The 16,029-nt window shown below is 32.4% G+C and overlaps 1 protein-coding gene across 1 annotated transcript in view; it reads right to left on the bottom strand.

Annotated features, from left to right (window-relative positions):
• The window catches only part of qin (tudor domain-containing protein qin), a 435,556-nt gene that overhangs the window by 31,727 nt on the left and 387,800 nt on the right, over positions 1-16,029 (bottom strand). The window contains exons 27-28 of the mRNA XM_075382212.1: positions 12,789-12,932; positions 534-641 (exon numbers count right to left, since the gene is read on the bottom strand). Coding sequence (XP_075238327.1) covers positions 534-641; positions 12,789-12,932 — 252 coding nt within the window. The remainder of the gene's footprint in view (positions 1-533; positions 642-12,788; positions 12,933-16,029) is intronic.

Here is a 16,029-nt window from a genome sequence, read left to right as displayed (position 1 = left end):
CACCATTTCATTCTGGTACAGGCCCGGCTCGAAACCGCATCCCAAATATCTCAGCCTTTCTACCTCTTTGCAATTTCCACATGGCCACCTGTACTTTCACCACTAAATCGAATGGGACAATACGGTGGTATTTCCTTTCCCAATACGGTGGTAGCCTCATAGGAGGTTGCTTTAAACACATCAGTGCATTCGATTAAGGTTCTGCACTGGACACTCCTTAAATTTTGAGTAAGTGCTAGATTTCTATCCAACCTATGCGCCCAAATGGACGCAGCATAAGAAGTCATACTTTTGAGGACACCTCGGTACACCACATAAAAATGACAGCCTGACAGCCCATAATCCTTCCGAGCAATCCTCCTAAGCTTCTGCACCACAGAGGCGGCATCCGCCACTACTTGCCTAATGTGGTTGCAAAACAGCAACTTCTCATCAAACAAAACACCTAGGCACTTATGAACTCTACAAAAGGATAATAGAAGTAATTAAAAACAGAATTCACATGTAACAAAAAAATGAAGTGTTATGCTCACATTATAGTTTCCAACAGTTCCTTTAACATGCACTGGACAGAACTTCTCTACAACGGTAGCGTGTATAAAATCCAATACTGGTATAGTCCACTGACCATCTTCAGAAATCTAAAAAAAGTAAATCAGAGTTATGAAAAATAGCTTTGTAATAGTGATCATTTACAGAAACAAGAACTTTGTTTTTCTTTATTTTATCTCATTATTTATGATTTTAATTGTAACTGAGCTGCATACATTGCAGTATGTCATACTTAAAAAGAGGCATATAAGTGCCCATAATTAAAGAGTATTATTTTGTAATTCTGACAAAAATATTTATTAATCTGATGTTGTGTATTCAAGTAACTTTACTTACATTTTTCATTCCATAACATCCACATTTTACACACCTAAATTGTTAAAGTCTAAAATAGGGCTAAAGAGGATATTTCATTAGGTTTTTCAATTCAAAATTTCAGTTAAAGTTTCTTTATATCTGATGCTTGCTCTTCAATCACTACCTTTCATTTGTATTCTTCCCTGTATCAGTTTTTTTCCTAATATTATTTCATGATTATGTCATTTTATACATGATTACGTATCATACGAGGTGCGACAATAAAGTAATGAGACTGATTTTTCTATGCAAGATGTGGAAACCCTGCAGCTTGCGTAGGCACCTTGGTCTATAAGCTACTTCTAGTCCAAGCGGCACATTGATGTAACTGCTCAGTCGTGAGTTGTGCTGTAATAAGTGAACACGTGTTTGTGTCTCTCGTCACAGAAATGAAACTGCAAAATATTGCCCAACGGCAAGCCATTTATTTTTGCGTTAAATCGGGTGAAAACGCGACAACTTATGGTAAGCTTCAGAAGGCTTTTGGAGAGGAGGTTATGTCAAGAGCTCAAGTTTTTCGGTGACATAAAATTTTTAGTGAAGGCAGAACGAATGTTGAAGATGAAGACCGCAGTGGACGACCATCAACCTCACGGACAGATGTCAACTTCACTAGGGTGCATGAAATCGTACGATCTGATCGAAGATTATCCGTGAAAATGATTGCAGAAGAACTCAACATCAATCGAGAAACGGTTCGTCTAATATTACCTGAAGATCTTGGTATGAGAAAGATTTGTGCAAAAATGTTCCCCAAAAATCTCACACAACAGCGAGAAACACGGAAAAATGTGGCAGCCAATCTGTTAGAGCAAATGGAAATCAATCCAGATTTGTTGAGCCGTGTTATCACTGGTGATGAAGGTTGGTTTTTTCAATACGATCCAGAAACAAAAGGCCAAAGTTCGCAACGGTGCTCAAAGGGATCACCCAGACCAAAAAAAAGCTCGCATGTCAAAGTCAAAAGTGAAATGCATGCTTGTGTGCTTCTTCGATTCCAAGGGAATTGTTCATAAAGAACAAGTGGGTGCCTCCTGGACAAACAGTTAACCAATATTTCTACAAAGAAATTTTAGAAAGACTTCGTAAACGAGTTCTTCGTGTCCGTGCCAACATTGCTGATAATTGGATTCTGCATCACAATAATGCGCCATCCCATACTCCTCTGTCAGTACAGCAATTTTTAACCTCAAAACAAATTTCAGTACTACCACAGCCACCTTATTCACCAGATATCGCTCTATGCAATGTTTTTCTATTTCCAAGAGTCAAAATGGCGGTCAAGGGACACCATTTTGAAACAACACAAGATGTCCAAAAAGCTGTGACGAGGGTCTTGGAGGATATTACAGAAGATGAGTTCCAGAAATGTTACCATCAATGGCAGAAGCGCTGGAATAAGTGTGTGCAATCAGAGGGGAAGTACTTTGAAAGAGACAACAGTAAACATGACTAAAACGGTAAGCAACATTTTTTTTCACATCAGTCTCATTCATTACTTTATTGTCGCACCTCGTATGTAATAATTTTCATACCGTTGGGTTTTCTTTTCTTTTCTTATTCCTTATCTGATATTCTTGCTTTATAACAACTATTAATTTTTTGGGTCATTAAGCAACAATAGAATATTTTTTTTAAATATATAAATAAAATGAAATTTAATCTTACCAACAATTCATTCGCGTTCTGTTTTCTAGCACTTTCGGTCATTTGAATATCCTCAAGAAAAGTTAATCTTCAGTTTGAGATTATTAGAATTAAATTATGTAGAATGTAAATTTAAAAAATGTTAAAATTACAACAACTGTGACCCTCTTACATAACAGATATGCTTAACTTTATACTATGACAAGTATAATATAACAGTTGTTCTGATTTTAACATTTGATAAATTTACATTCTACATACTTTAATTCTAATGATCTCAAATTGATGAGTAACCTTTCCTGAGGATGGTCAAATGACCGAAAGTACTACAAAAGTGAATGCGGACGAATTGTTGGTAAGGTTGAATTTCATTTTATTTATATGTAAATAATATTATATACCAACGGTGCCATGCTAAAAGAAAAAAACTTAAATTAGAATATTTATAAATATCTGATATTATTATGTTCTTAGCTCCAACAAAAAGCCATATCAATTTAAGAAAATTATAAGTGCCTACAAATAATCAAGACTATTATGAGGTATATAATTCAATTAATTATATATGTATGTGTACATATATGTTAAAACATATATAACATTGAATACTAAGTTCTCTTAAATGTATTATTTGCTTTGTTCAAAATAGAATACCTAAAAATTTAATTGCATAATTTTTGTCCACCTTTTAATTTAATTTATTCAAACATGAAGGAAATGCTCAGCTGTTTTATAACAATAAAGTATACTTAATAAATTATCTTGAGAATACTGTTGTCCAACAAAGGTTATCTGAAACTATTTTTCCAACATAGAAGTTCCAGTTACTGAGGAATCCCTAAACAAAAAATGTTCAATATTCTTCTTTTCAACCATATAAAAATGCTTTATCCATGTAGACAGCAATAAATCATGTGTAGAAATGAGAATTCTGCCTTAAGAACAATTATTTAATTATAAGAAGGTTTGCCTTGAGGAATCCATACTGCTCTGATGTAGTAGTTTTCTCAAAATAACAAGAGTCAGCAATTCATCATTATTTTCACCTTACCTTGTTTGATATAAAAAGGATGGTAACTGGATGGAAATTATTTGCCATTTTAGGCTAGTCTGAAAATGGTTTACGTCTAACTTTTCTTCACCAATTTCATTTTTGAAATTGATTGAAAACCTTCAGCTAAAATACAAGGATAAATCAAATATAAACGGGATTTTTGTGTTCCTGAGCATCTATTGTTGGTAGGATTGGACCCACGCTTCTAGTTTACTTGGGTGGGATCATTAGGAGTGGAGAGAGCCACCCATTCCACACTCCCAACCAATTCGTCAGTAACGCTCACGATGTTCGAACAACAGGTGCACCCCTCCACTGCACAATGCATAATTATAAAATTTCTTGCTCATGAACGAGTTCAAACGATGGAAATTTTTCGGAGATTGACTACACAGTTCCGGGACCAAACATTGTCAAGGACTTGTGTGTTTGCCTGGCATAAAGAGTTCAGGAAAGGATGAGAATGAGTGAAAAAATCAGGAACACAATCGCTGTTCTCAGACCAGCATTACAGATGAAAATATTTGCATGGTTTAAGACGATCAACAGGTGATAGTATCTGAAATTACTGAACAGGTCGGAATAAGTTATACAAGCTATCAAGTGACCTACAGTTCCATAAAGTATGTGCCAGATAGGTCCCTCGCCTTTTGACTGCATATCAAAAGTTGAGACATTTGGAGGTCTGTCAGAGGCTTACAGCAAGGTTTGTCACCTGCAACAAAACATGGGTGCCCAGAAAGTAACTGTGTGATATATTGACTGGGGGAGACCCATCTAATCGCACCTATCAGACACTATAGGAAAATACTATGCATGTAGCAAACTGTGGGGGATTCGTCCCACCTGATCTGCCAAGATGAAAGTCTTCAATCTCCTGGTTTCATTCTGACATCAATAGATTATTTACCTTGGAAATGTAGCGTTCCTTACACTCATTAGCCAAGATATCCATTGGTTTGACTCTGGCTATAACACAGACTGCCTCCTGCGAGACTGTTCTATAACCATCTATAACAGCCAGCAAGAGGAGTCGCTGGGCCCGCAGTAAAATGTCTGCGTAACACCTAAAAGCTAAGTGGTGAGCCCAGACAGATGCAGCATATAGCATAATAGATTCACTAACACCTTTGTAAAGAATACGCATGGTATGGTAATTCAACCCTCAATCCGGATGAATGACTCTATGGATTCTATAAAAAGCATCAGTGTCCTTTTTTGCTACATATTACAGATGTTCCTTGAACCAAAAATTCTCATCAATGATAACACCCAGGTACTTTTGAGCTGTAATGTACCGAATGGGAAGACCAGTTACCCAAACCCGGATTCATCGTGAAGCAACTAATCGGCCCTTAAGCAATATCATTGTGGTTTTCTCTAGGTTGAAAACATCTTATGTTCAAGACTCCATAGCCGGAGTGTCGCAAACATGAGCAGCTCCGTACTCTACTTCGTTACACGAATCCCCTAAAATCAGTAGCAGACGTTGTCAGCATAAGTGATGACATGACAATCACATGGCAACCTCAAATTCAACATGGAATTGAAGATGATGAGGGAGTGGAGGGATTCGTACGTAATTGGCTCCTGATGCAACCAGCTTCATTCTATGATGCTGCAATAAAAAACCTTCCTTCTCACTGGGAAAAATGTATTTCTAAAGCAGGAAACTAGGTAAAAAAGTAAATTATATTTACCTTTTTATTTTTCAATAAAAACATTTTGTTTAAAAATAATAATTCTGTTTATATTTGATTTACCCTCGTAGTAACATAATCTTGTTGATCCTATTTTGTAGATTTATTTTAAAATATATGTACTAAAATAAAATTGATAGACATTATTTAAAAGAGGAAATAACAGACTTCCTGGTTTTTCCAATTTCACTGAATAATGCAGCCTTTGTCACAACTGAGTGTGCAGTTTGTGGCTAAATTGCCTTGTGTTTGGGGTTTTGATTATTGTGTACAATTTTCAGTAGTTCTAGATTATTTTACATTTTTAAATGGAATCTATTTTACTTAGCAGTATATGTAACATTAAATGTACTGTTGTAAACAATGAGAATTAAAAAAATGTCTGCAAACCAATGCCATTTAATAAGAATTCATTATTTATAGTACATTAATTTTTTCTTTGCTTGATAAATACATTTACACTGCTGCTAATTCAATTTGTTTTAAAATCAGTGTTATTTTATATAAAAGCATCTTTTCTCTATTTATTTGGTTTTCATAATATTATCTAACATCTGTAAAATTTACAGTAGAAAACACTAGAAAATTGTCAACAATATTATTGAAAACATGATGTTGCGATGTCGATGGGACGCCGTTCGTCAACAGTGTTGCAGTAGATTTTAGAGGGAGGGTGTGTTCATAGGTGATGAATGAAGACAACACCTTGTTGATTACTGAAGAATTGTTTAATTGTATGCCGTCTTGGTGTTTAAAATAATTTTGTAACATAATACTTGTAACTTATAACGTAACTTTACAGATAGCAAACATAAGCTAAATAAAACTTAAAATAATGTTCATCCAAACAAGAATGGAGAGAGTCCATCCAGACACGACCAACTTGGGTCAGGTATGAGTGTAAACTGGCTTAAGACGCTACGTACTGTGCTCGAGGGAGCAGCTAGTGACACAGAATGGCGTGATGCTCTGACGACCATAGTTTGCTGTGGGCACCCAGCCACTGCTAGGTTTCAGCACCCAATGGCAAGAAGGGATGAAAATGTAACACACTGCCCACCAAATTATAATTACAATTTTTATAAAAATTACAATGAAATGATGTTAAAAGAGAAAAAACTCATTGATTGGATTTAGAATGATTCATATCATCCCATCATCTAAATTTTGAATAATAATCAGTTTATTAATGGTTCTTTTTATAGTGGTGTTATTTGTTTTTACATCTAAAAACTAATAACACCAGTGAGTCTATCCTTGCCTGGATACACTTGAACTATTACTCCTAATCTCCACATGAGTTGAGGAAGGTTATTTACCTTAATTATAACCAGTTTACCAACGCAAATGTTGGTATTTGAAACCTTGCACTTCTCTGTTGTAGAGAATGAAAGTAGTCGTTAGACCATTCCTTCCAAAAATCTCTTAGTAATTTTTGTGTAAACTGCTACCTAGCGAGCTTATTTACGTTAATGCCTGAGAAATCAGGGTCAGGTAAGGAAGATAAGGAGCAAAAATTAGAAAATGTCCAGGAGTGAGTGGAGCGGGATCAGAGGTGTCAGATGAAGGTAAATATAATGGTCTTGAATTTAAACATGCCTCTATTTGGATTAACAGGGTAGATAATTTTTCGTAGTTGAAAACAGAATTTCCCATGACTCTTTGCAGGTGAAACTTCATGCTCTTCACAGTGGCTTCCCTAAACCACCCCAACTAGGAAAGTATGGAGGAATGAAGGACCATTTTATGTTGTTACAGGTGCAGAAAGATTTAATTTTGAAATTAGCCGTATCGGTTTTAAGAAAATCATACATTTCTTGAAGATGTGAGCGATTTGCACCGCAAATGTTTTTTCCATTGTCAGAAAAAATGTGAGGGCAATCCTCGGTGTCCTATAAATCTTTGTAGGGCAGCAATAAAGCTTTCTGTTGATAAATCAGTCACGAGTTTGTGGGTAGTGCCTTTGTGTTGACACATACGAACAATACAATGTAAGCTTTAATAGTCGAAGAATTGGTAGATCGAGTATGCCGCCCACCATGACGGATAAGTATTGGGCCGTATAATCAAAACCAGTTGACTGGTATGGTCTGGATATTGTGATTCTTTCTTTTGGCAGTTGACCAAGTAACTGACTCAGTGGTTGAGCTCTAAAGCGAAAACAAGTTAAACATTTATGTATGACAGAGTGAATTATGATTCTGGAATTGATCCAATATTTTTGTCTGAGTGAAAAATGAATTAAATATAATCCTCCATGGGATAATCTTAAATGCTCATGATAAATAATCAATTGAGTTCTAACTATGAGGACTTAAAATCATAGGATGCTTAGCATTTAGAGACAATTTTGAAAAAATTCAATGACCTTCAATGCAAATAATACTATTCAGATCCAAAAATGGGTTGAGAGAAATTAATTTGCTTTTCCTGGATACAGCAGAATTTTTTCTTAAATCATTTAATTCCTTTGCAAAATATAATTCTTGAGTTTGGTGAACAAGAATTTCTAACATGGAACTGGTTTCTTGTGGAGAAAGATCTGACAACATACGACGACTGTTTTTATTTTTCAAATTGTGGATGAATCGATGAGTATATGAAGATATGTTTAGTGTTCATGTGAACGAAGAAAATGGTTTTGAAAGTTCCACATGTTTCTGTAGCTTGAAGCGCAACTGAAAACACATTAGTTTTGCTATAATTCTCTTCCTTGAGCAAATCTGGTGGAATCATAGAAATAACAGATTTATTGGATGGCCAGACGTTCTCCTCTTCCTTCAGAAAAGACGGACCATTCCACCAGAGTTTTGACAAGGTTAATGCATCCAGCATGCAACCAAGTGACAGGATGTCTGCGGGGTTATCCCTTGAAGGAATGTGCTTCCATAAGCATTCCTTAGTTAGCTCTTGAATTTTGCAAACTCTATTTGTGAAAATGCCTTCCGTCGTTTAGGAAGCGATGACAACCAGTAAAGTACGACTTGAGAATCTGACCAAAGGTGGATAGAATGAAACCATATACCTAAAATACACTTAACTTTATTGAATAGATCAGATAATAGAAGAGCCACATTCAGCTCTAATCTAGGAATAGAGATCTGCTTGACTGGAGCAACTCTAGATTTTGAACACAATAAGTGGGTTTCAATGTGTTCATTGCTATCAACAGATCTGATGAAAACCAAGTAGCCACCACATGAGTGGCTACTTGCATCACAAAATCCGTGCAATTGATAACTCTTACTAAAACTTATTTTAACTAATCTAGGAATCTTAAAATTACTTGAAGATTTGAGTTGAGAAAACGGAAAATTCCATTTTTCTGCTAACAGAGCAGGAAGAACTTCATCCCAGTGAAGGTTGGCGCACCATAACTCTTGTGTGAGTACTTTAAACGGAACAATTATAAGAGCAAGCAGTCCTAAAGGATCGAACAATGAAGAAATGACTGACAAAATGGAATGCTTGCTGTAAGAAGTATTCTTATCCCTTTGTTCGAACTGATAAATGAAATCATCGCCTTGAGGATTCCAAAATAATCCAAGTGTCTAGATATTTTCATCCTTATCTAATTTGATGAAAGAATCAGAATTGTCAAACATATATGGAATGTTGGAATGGCATTTATGTAGTGAAAGTCCATATTTGCTAAGCAATAACGAAACATCATTGTATAATTGTTTCAACTGATCAATGTTGTCACAACCAGTGAGCAGATCATCGACATAAAAATCTTGCTTAATTACTTGAAAAAATTGAGGAAAAGAGGCTTCATTTTGACTGGAAATTTCAATCAAACATCTTGTTGCTAGACAATTTGACGGTGCTCAACCATAAGTAACTTTCTGTAAGTTATATGGAATGATTGAGGAGTTGGTATCATCATACTAGAGAATTCTTTGTAATGAAAAATTTCTAAGATTAATGCGAATTTGTCTGTACATTTTAGGAATGTCTCCTGATAGCATGAGTTCTAAAATGTATTATAATTGAAAATAAATTTTGTTGTACTACTCGACCTACAGCAAGAATTGAATTGAGTGATTGGCAATCTGAAGTTTTCGCACTACCATCAAATACTACTCTTATTTTGGTAGTGATAGAGGATTCATGAAATACTGCATGATGAGGCAAATAAAACGTTTCAGATGGAACCTTGGATTGAAATGAATCTACAGGTTGCATGTGATCCAATTCTTGATATTCCTTCATGAAATGGAAGTAGTCTTCCTTGAGTTTAGGATTTTTCTTAAATCTAAGCTGTAATAAATTGAAACGATGTTTGGCATCTGCTTGACTGATCAATTTTCTTTACGAGCAATTTTCTTGCTCGTAAGAAAATTGCTGTCAGTCATTGCTTGACTGACAGCAATTTTCTTTACGAGGAAGAGACACAACAAATCTGCCTCGTTGATCACGAAAGGTATTTTCAACTAAACGTTTTTCGCAGAAAGATTCCTCCTTGGTTGGTAAATGATTTTCTACCTCTTCAGATCTCCAAAATGATCTAATTGAGAGAAAAGCTGTTCATTACTAATAAGAAGTGATATTGAATTTGAATTGTTTTTCCGCTTGATAGGTTTAGTAGGGATTTGACCAGAAACTATGAAACCAAGACGAGTTTCTTGAAGTATGGTATGATTGGAATTATGAGTTAATTGAACAGGCTTAAGTAGAAAAAAATAATATTGAGCTTCTGGGAGAATGTCGACTTGCCCAGGAATATTAAAATGAGGATTGGCTAAAAAAGGTGAGAAAGAATTTCCCAGTCAGTTACATTTACAAAATGATTGGGTAACAAACCTGTAATGGATGGTGTTACATGACATTTCAAATTAAAATTAAAATCTGCATATCTAGAATTAATATTTAAATCAATACTTAACTTAGATTTATTAATGATATTGCTAATACCTGTGATAGGCATGAGAACAGATTGGATTTGAAGCCCAAGTCTGGCGGCAAATCTTTCAGTACAAAATGAAATCATCGAAGCAGAATCAAGTAAAACTAGCTTGGATGAAATTACCTTTTTATTTTAAACGTTAACTATTGAAGTTGCAAGTAAAACAGACTTGTTAGGTTCTAATTTTAAAATACAATATGAACTATCGGCTGAAGGAGCTTGATTCAGCTTAGAAGATTTATTTACTGCATCTTGCAGCATTTTATCTAAATGAATTAGTGTATGATGCTTCCATGAGCACTTTTTACATTGGTGATTGCTTGGATAATTTTTGACAATATGTTGTTTAATTAGACAGAATTTTTCTTGAAATACAAAGTTTTTTCTTTCATTAACATTATAACTTGAAAATATCACATCGATACAACTGATGTTTGCTAGTTTTACATAATGTACACTTAAAATTATTAGAATTTTTTACATGAAACACATTTTTACTAAAACTAGGTTTTGAATAATCATATTTTTTGCCGCTAAATCCTGCACTAGGTGGCTGTGGTTTTTTATTACTTTGAATCGTGTCTGTGGATTCAAGTAATTTACGTTTAGATTCTAAGAAAAACATAAGTTGTTCTAACTTAGGCAATTCATCACCTTCTAATGATTGCTCCCAATTTCTTAAAGTATTTAAATTTAAGTTTTGAGTAATTAACGGTATTATAATAAATTCTAAATAGTCAATATTTAGATTCTTCAATGCATTAATATCTGAATTAGCTTGGTTAATGAACTTAGATAAATTTTCAGAATTTTCATTTTTTGATGGTTTTAAATTAATAATTTCTAAATCATGTTTAGCTGCTATTAGCCTTTTGTTATCATAACGAGCCTTAAGTAATTGTATTGCAGTTTCATAATTTTCAGACGTTACTGATAAATTTTTTATTACATCAAGAGCATCACCTCTTAAGAAATTTGTAAGGTATAAAAATTTTCAACATCAGAAAATTAAATAGACGATAAAAATTGATGAATTTTGATACATAGAATTTGATCATAGAATTTATGCCAAGCCTTCACATCACCGTGTAAGGGCTCTATTTGTATAGGTTTTAAAGAAATTGGATTAGGTTTGTTAATCACTTTAGCTGCATCAGTTACCTCTGAAATTTTGAAACGATTTTCTAATTTTTATGTTTTAACTTAAGTTTGTCAAAAAGGTTATCATTAGTGTTTCTGACTTCAAGGTCCTATCAGTCACATCATGGTGCAATTCGATTTCAGACTGAACATTGAAAAATAGTTTTTTGTATTCTAACACTTTATCAAATTTAATGGTAAATAGATCGTAATTGCCTGAATTAAGATAAAAGTTTTCAATGAATGTTTTTAATCTGGCTATATTATTCTTCATAATCCTTCATTTTTTACGTAAATCCTTGAATTCCATTTTTATTGGAATCATACAGAAAATAATATTAAATTTGAATGAAACGAAGTTATTATAAAATAAGGTTAAAAGATAAATGTCATATAAAATAATATTGTTAAAGTATAACTTGAGGTTTGAATGAACTTGATTGGTTGTAAATATGATACGATATTGCTAACATCTGCTGTTTACAGGTCAGCAAACAATAGAGAGATTTCCTGAGATATGTGTGTGCGTGTTTTGTACAGCACAATAAAAGGCGAACCTTGCCCAAGCCGTTATCGAGAGTTGATCTTTATACCTGCTTAAAAATTTAACTGTATTATGAACCATTGAAATATTTAATTATTGAAATATTCACGAACATTTGAATGTTTCACTAATGTTAATTTTTTAATTGCACTTTTACCTTAATTTTTTGATTAACTTTTTATAAATAAATTATAAATACTGTGTTTTTGACTTGGTTTGACCTTATCAAAACCCATGGATGAATGCTGCAGAGCGGCTATGTCCGTGTCGTTAATATGGCGACTTGACGATGAAATGTTGGTTAACAGATACAGTAGTCGATCTGGTAGGTACGATGACTTGACCATCTGGTCCTAAATAGTTCTACAAGCATAACAGGTTGCTACCACCGCTAAGCTTCAGTAAAAAAGTTGCGAAATGGTGAAAGTGCCAGCATGAAACTGAAAATGAAATGTATGGTGACCAATTCCCAAGCAACTTACCCAAAGAAGAAAGAATATAGCAAAAGGAAAGGAGAGGGAAGAGTAAGAGTGCGTTCAATCTGCAGAGGGATAGTTTACTGCTATACCAGGACCAACATTATCAAACTTATTTGTGGCCATAGAACTATTACAATACAACCCTACAGAACCTTGTCTTTATCAACTGCCACTTTTCTTCTCTTAGAATGTTTTAAAAAATATATAACACTTATAAAATAAAATGCGAGAAAGAAAGAACACTATATAATACAATTTAACAAAAAACCTAAGATTATCTGTTAATAAAAAGTTTAATAAAGGCTAAACAAGTGAGTAAGAAAGGGGAAAATGTCATAGAATAAAATAATAGATCAGTAACATAAAAATGTAACATATAAATTATATAATATAAACAGGTACATACAGGCTGTAACTGTTTGAATGAGCATTTATGACACTGCAATGGTATATTTGTCATGCATATATTTTTTCTTAATTCTGCTGCTTTACAAATTTCAACATTTCCATAATCCACCATTTCTACGGTAACTGTGTTATCTGCATTAACCTGAAAAAAGACCAAATTCATATCCAGAAGGCACTCCAAACACTTCATTATGAAATGAAAGCAGTACATTACAATTCAGTTAATAATTAAGAAAATAATCCATAATTAATATTCGCAAAAGTTGATCAATTTATCATTCAACTGTTTACTAAACAATAAAAATGTTTTAAATTGTTTATACTGTTATATGTGTAAATAAAAAGGTCAGCAATGAATTGCATAACTTTCCCGGCTATGTAATTTTTTCAATTTTATTAACAATAAATACGATAATCCAAAAAATCAACGACAATTCATTATCATTTATGATATAGATCTAAATGTAAATGATTTTCCAGATGAAGATTTCCTATATGAAATAAATGATAATGAAAATAATTTGAAATATAATAATATGGAAAAGTCATTATCATACAGTCCATAGAAATTGACATTTATTATGAAAATTATAAACCAAACGAAGATTTAATTGAGTCAATAATGAGATAAATTTAACAGAAACGGAAGCTGAATGTTGTTTAGAAAATATTTTTGTAGTGAACAATAGAGCAGACACAAAGTTGGATGAAACAAAAGATTAGCAGAAATTTTTAATCCACATTTTTATGCTGATCTTATTGCTATATCAATATTTCAAAATATTGAAAAAAGGTTTACAAAGTTTGAATCACAAGAACATATTTTATCTAGTTTCCTTATCATTTAAAACCAGTCACCTCAAAAATGTCCACATCATATACAATTTGATAGCATGGACATAGAAAATAATTTACCACAGCATCGGTTAAATACATATTATGATGGTGAAATTCTTTATGTGTATGACAGTTTAAATCAATTCTGCCTTATAAAAATCTAATTAAAATTTATCAAAAGTGTATGGTAAAAATATGAAGAAAAAAAATGCACAAAGTTCAAAGCAAAGCCAATGATTGTGGATTCTTTGGTATAGCCATTATGTACCTATATGTTTTGGACAAAACTGGTAGAGAAAAGTTATGATGAATCAAATATATATACCTTTAAAATACTAAATGATAAATGCATTATGAATATCCAAAATGGTAAAAAATCTAAACTTCAACAACTGGGAGAAAGAAAAAAATACAACATATAAATGTGTTGTAAAATATTAACCAAAATGTTCAATTAGCCAGATTAACTTATTTCTTCACCAATATTAAAAAAAAAACAAACATGTATTGTAAATTTTAATGATGTTATTTAATTTTTTTTTATTAAATATAGAATTACTTGTTTGATTATATTTAAATTTTTTAATTTTAAGTTTTGAAGTCAATATCTTCACAAAGTAAAGCAATAACCAAAATTTTTAATGTAATATATTAGCATCACAATTATGAAAAATATGTTTTTGACTTTTTTAAAATTTGGGAGTTTGTTTTAATGATTAAATATTACTAAAATTGATTTTAAATAAAGTCAAAATTTAAAAGAATTTAAAAAAATTAAAAACATATTTTTTGTTATTACAAACCAATGGAGTGGGATAGGTAAAACTAATTTTTATAGTGGTGTGAAGGCTTATTGATGTAAAAAAAATATGGATGCAAATAACTCCTACTAAGTCCTTTTCTGAAGCGATATAAAAGAAAAAATACAATCATTTTTGGGATAGTGGGTGATCATTAAATAAAAATGTTTGTTTTTTATAAAAAAAAAAACTTCTACTTTTGTAAGAAAATTTTTTGCTAACCCGCTCCAGTGAAGATTTCAAATTTTCTGCCAAAACACCTTCACTTGTTTTTCTAATTTTTTACAAAAATTTAACATATTCTTTCCTCCCTGAAGGTAGAACCCAGTTTGAAGAAAATCAGTTAATGGGGTCTAGAGTTATAAGACCAAATACAGGGCAACATACATATGCGCAAAAGTCCATCTGACTAAAAAAATTGTTGGATTTGGGAACATTGGAATAAAAACATTTTTTGCAGATTATTTACAATTCATTTAAATTTATTTTTTTGTTTAAATTTCTCCTTAAGGCACAAAACTTAAAAAAAAAAGACTAATGTTTTTAGATTTTTTAACCAATCTGTATACTTTCCCTTGCACAAATGTGCAATCTTTTTTACCTGTATTATCTTTTCAGAATTATTTCATCCAAATTTCAATTTCATTAAAATATCTGTGTAAAACATCAAGATCATCTAGCAAAACAAAAATAAAAAGTGACCAAATAACTTACTGATAACCTACAAGAGGGATGCTGAGTAAGGATTCAATTCCAGCACAAGAATCTTGTTTGATGATTTTGTTCATGGAGACAGATGAATTATAGTTTTTTCTACTTTTACATTTACCAATTGTTTCTACTGCTGAAAAATGTAATTTATGCAGTACAGTTCATTAAATCATAAATAAACTGAATCACAATAAGATATGTACAAAGTCAGTTTCAGCAGCTTATCAACAATTATAAAGAAAGAGACTTTGCACGTATAGGGAATTCACCATCTAACAACACTAACTGACTGAAGGAAATTAACTTTTGGTAACAGTAGAGACTTTTGATGAGATCTGAAGCAATTATCAGGAGCTAGAATCTCAGAAGCAAAGCAAAGGGTAGACGCATCATAGTTTTTCAGTTAGGAAAATATTCAAGATAACACAGCACTAACGATCTACTGGAGGTAAACTTTTATAGAGTACCTTTACTCTGAAACTGGATGAATTATGGTAAAACAAATTTTTTGACAATGTAATTGAAACTACTCCATACAATTTCACATTCAATAATTTTTGTTACATTTAAGATTTAAAAAAAACTATAACTGAAAGATTGGATATAAGAGTAGAAAAAATTACATGAATGCAATAATTTTCATTATTATCTGCCAAACAGATTGTATTTTAATTAGCAAACATTTAGAAAAACTATAGCCCTTGGACTACACAATTGCTACAGAGCCAAATATCATTAAAAAAATTTTTAATTTAGATCAAGGTGTACTGTGCTTGGTTCTTTGTATGAGTGTATACTGTTTTCAAAAATTTATAAAAACTAATTACAAACTTCTTCTGCTAAACTGTTGTACTTGACATAAGATAAAATTGGAATGAACAATTACAGAGA

The sequence above is a fragment of the Lycorma delicatula genome, chromosome 1 (assembly GCF_047948215.1).
Source record: "Lycorma delicatula isolate Av1 chromosome 1, ASM4794821v1, whole genome shotgun sequence".
In the NCBI taxonomy this organism is placed as follows: domain Eukaryota; kingdom Metazoa; phylum Arthropoda; class Insecta; order Hemiptera; family Fulgoridae; genus Lycorma; species Lycorma delicatula.
This window is presented reverse-complemented; position numbering and strand designations above follow the sequence as displayed.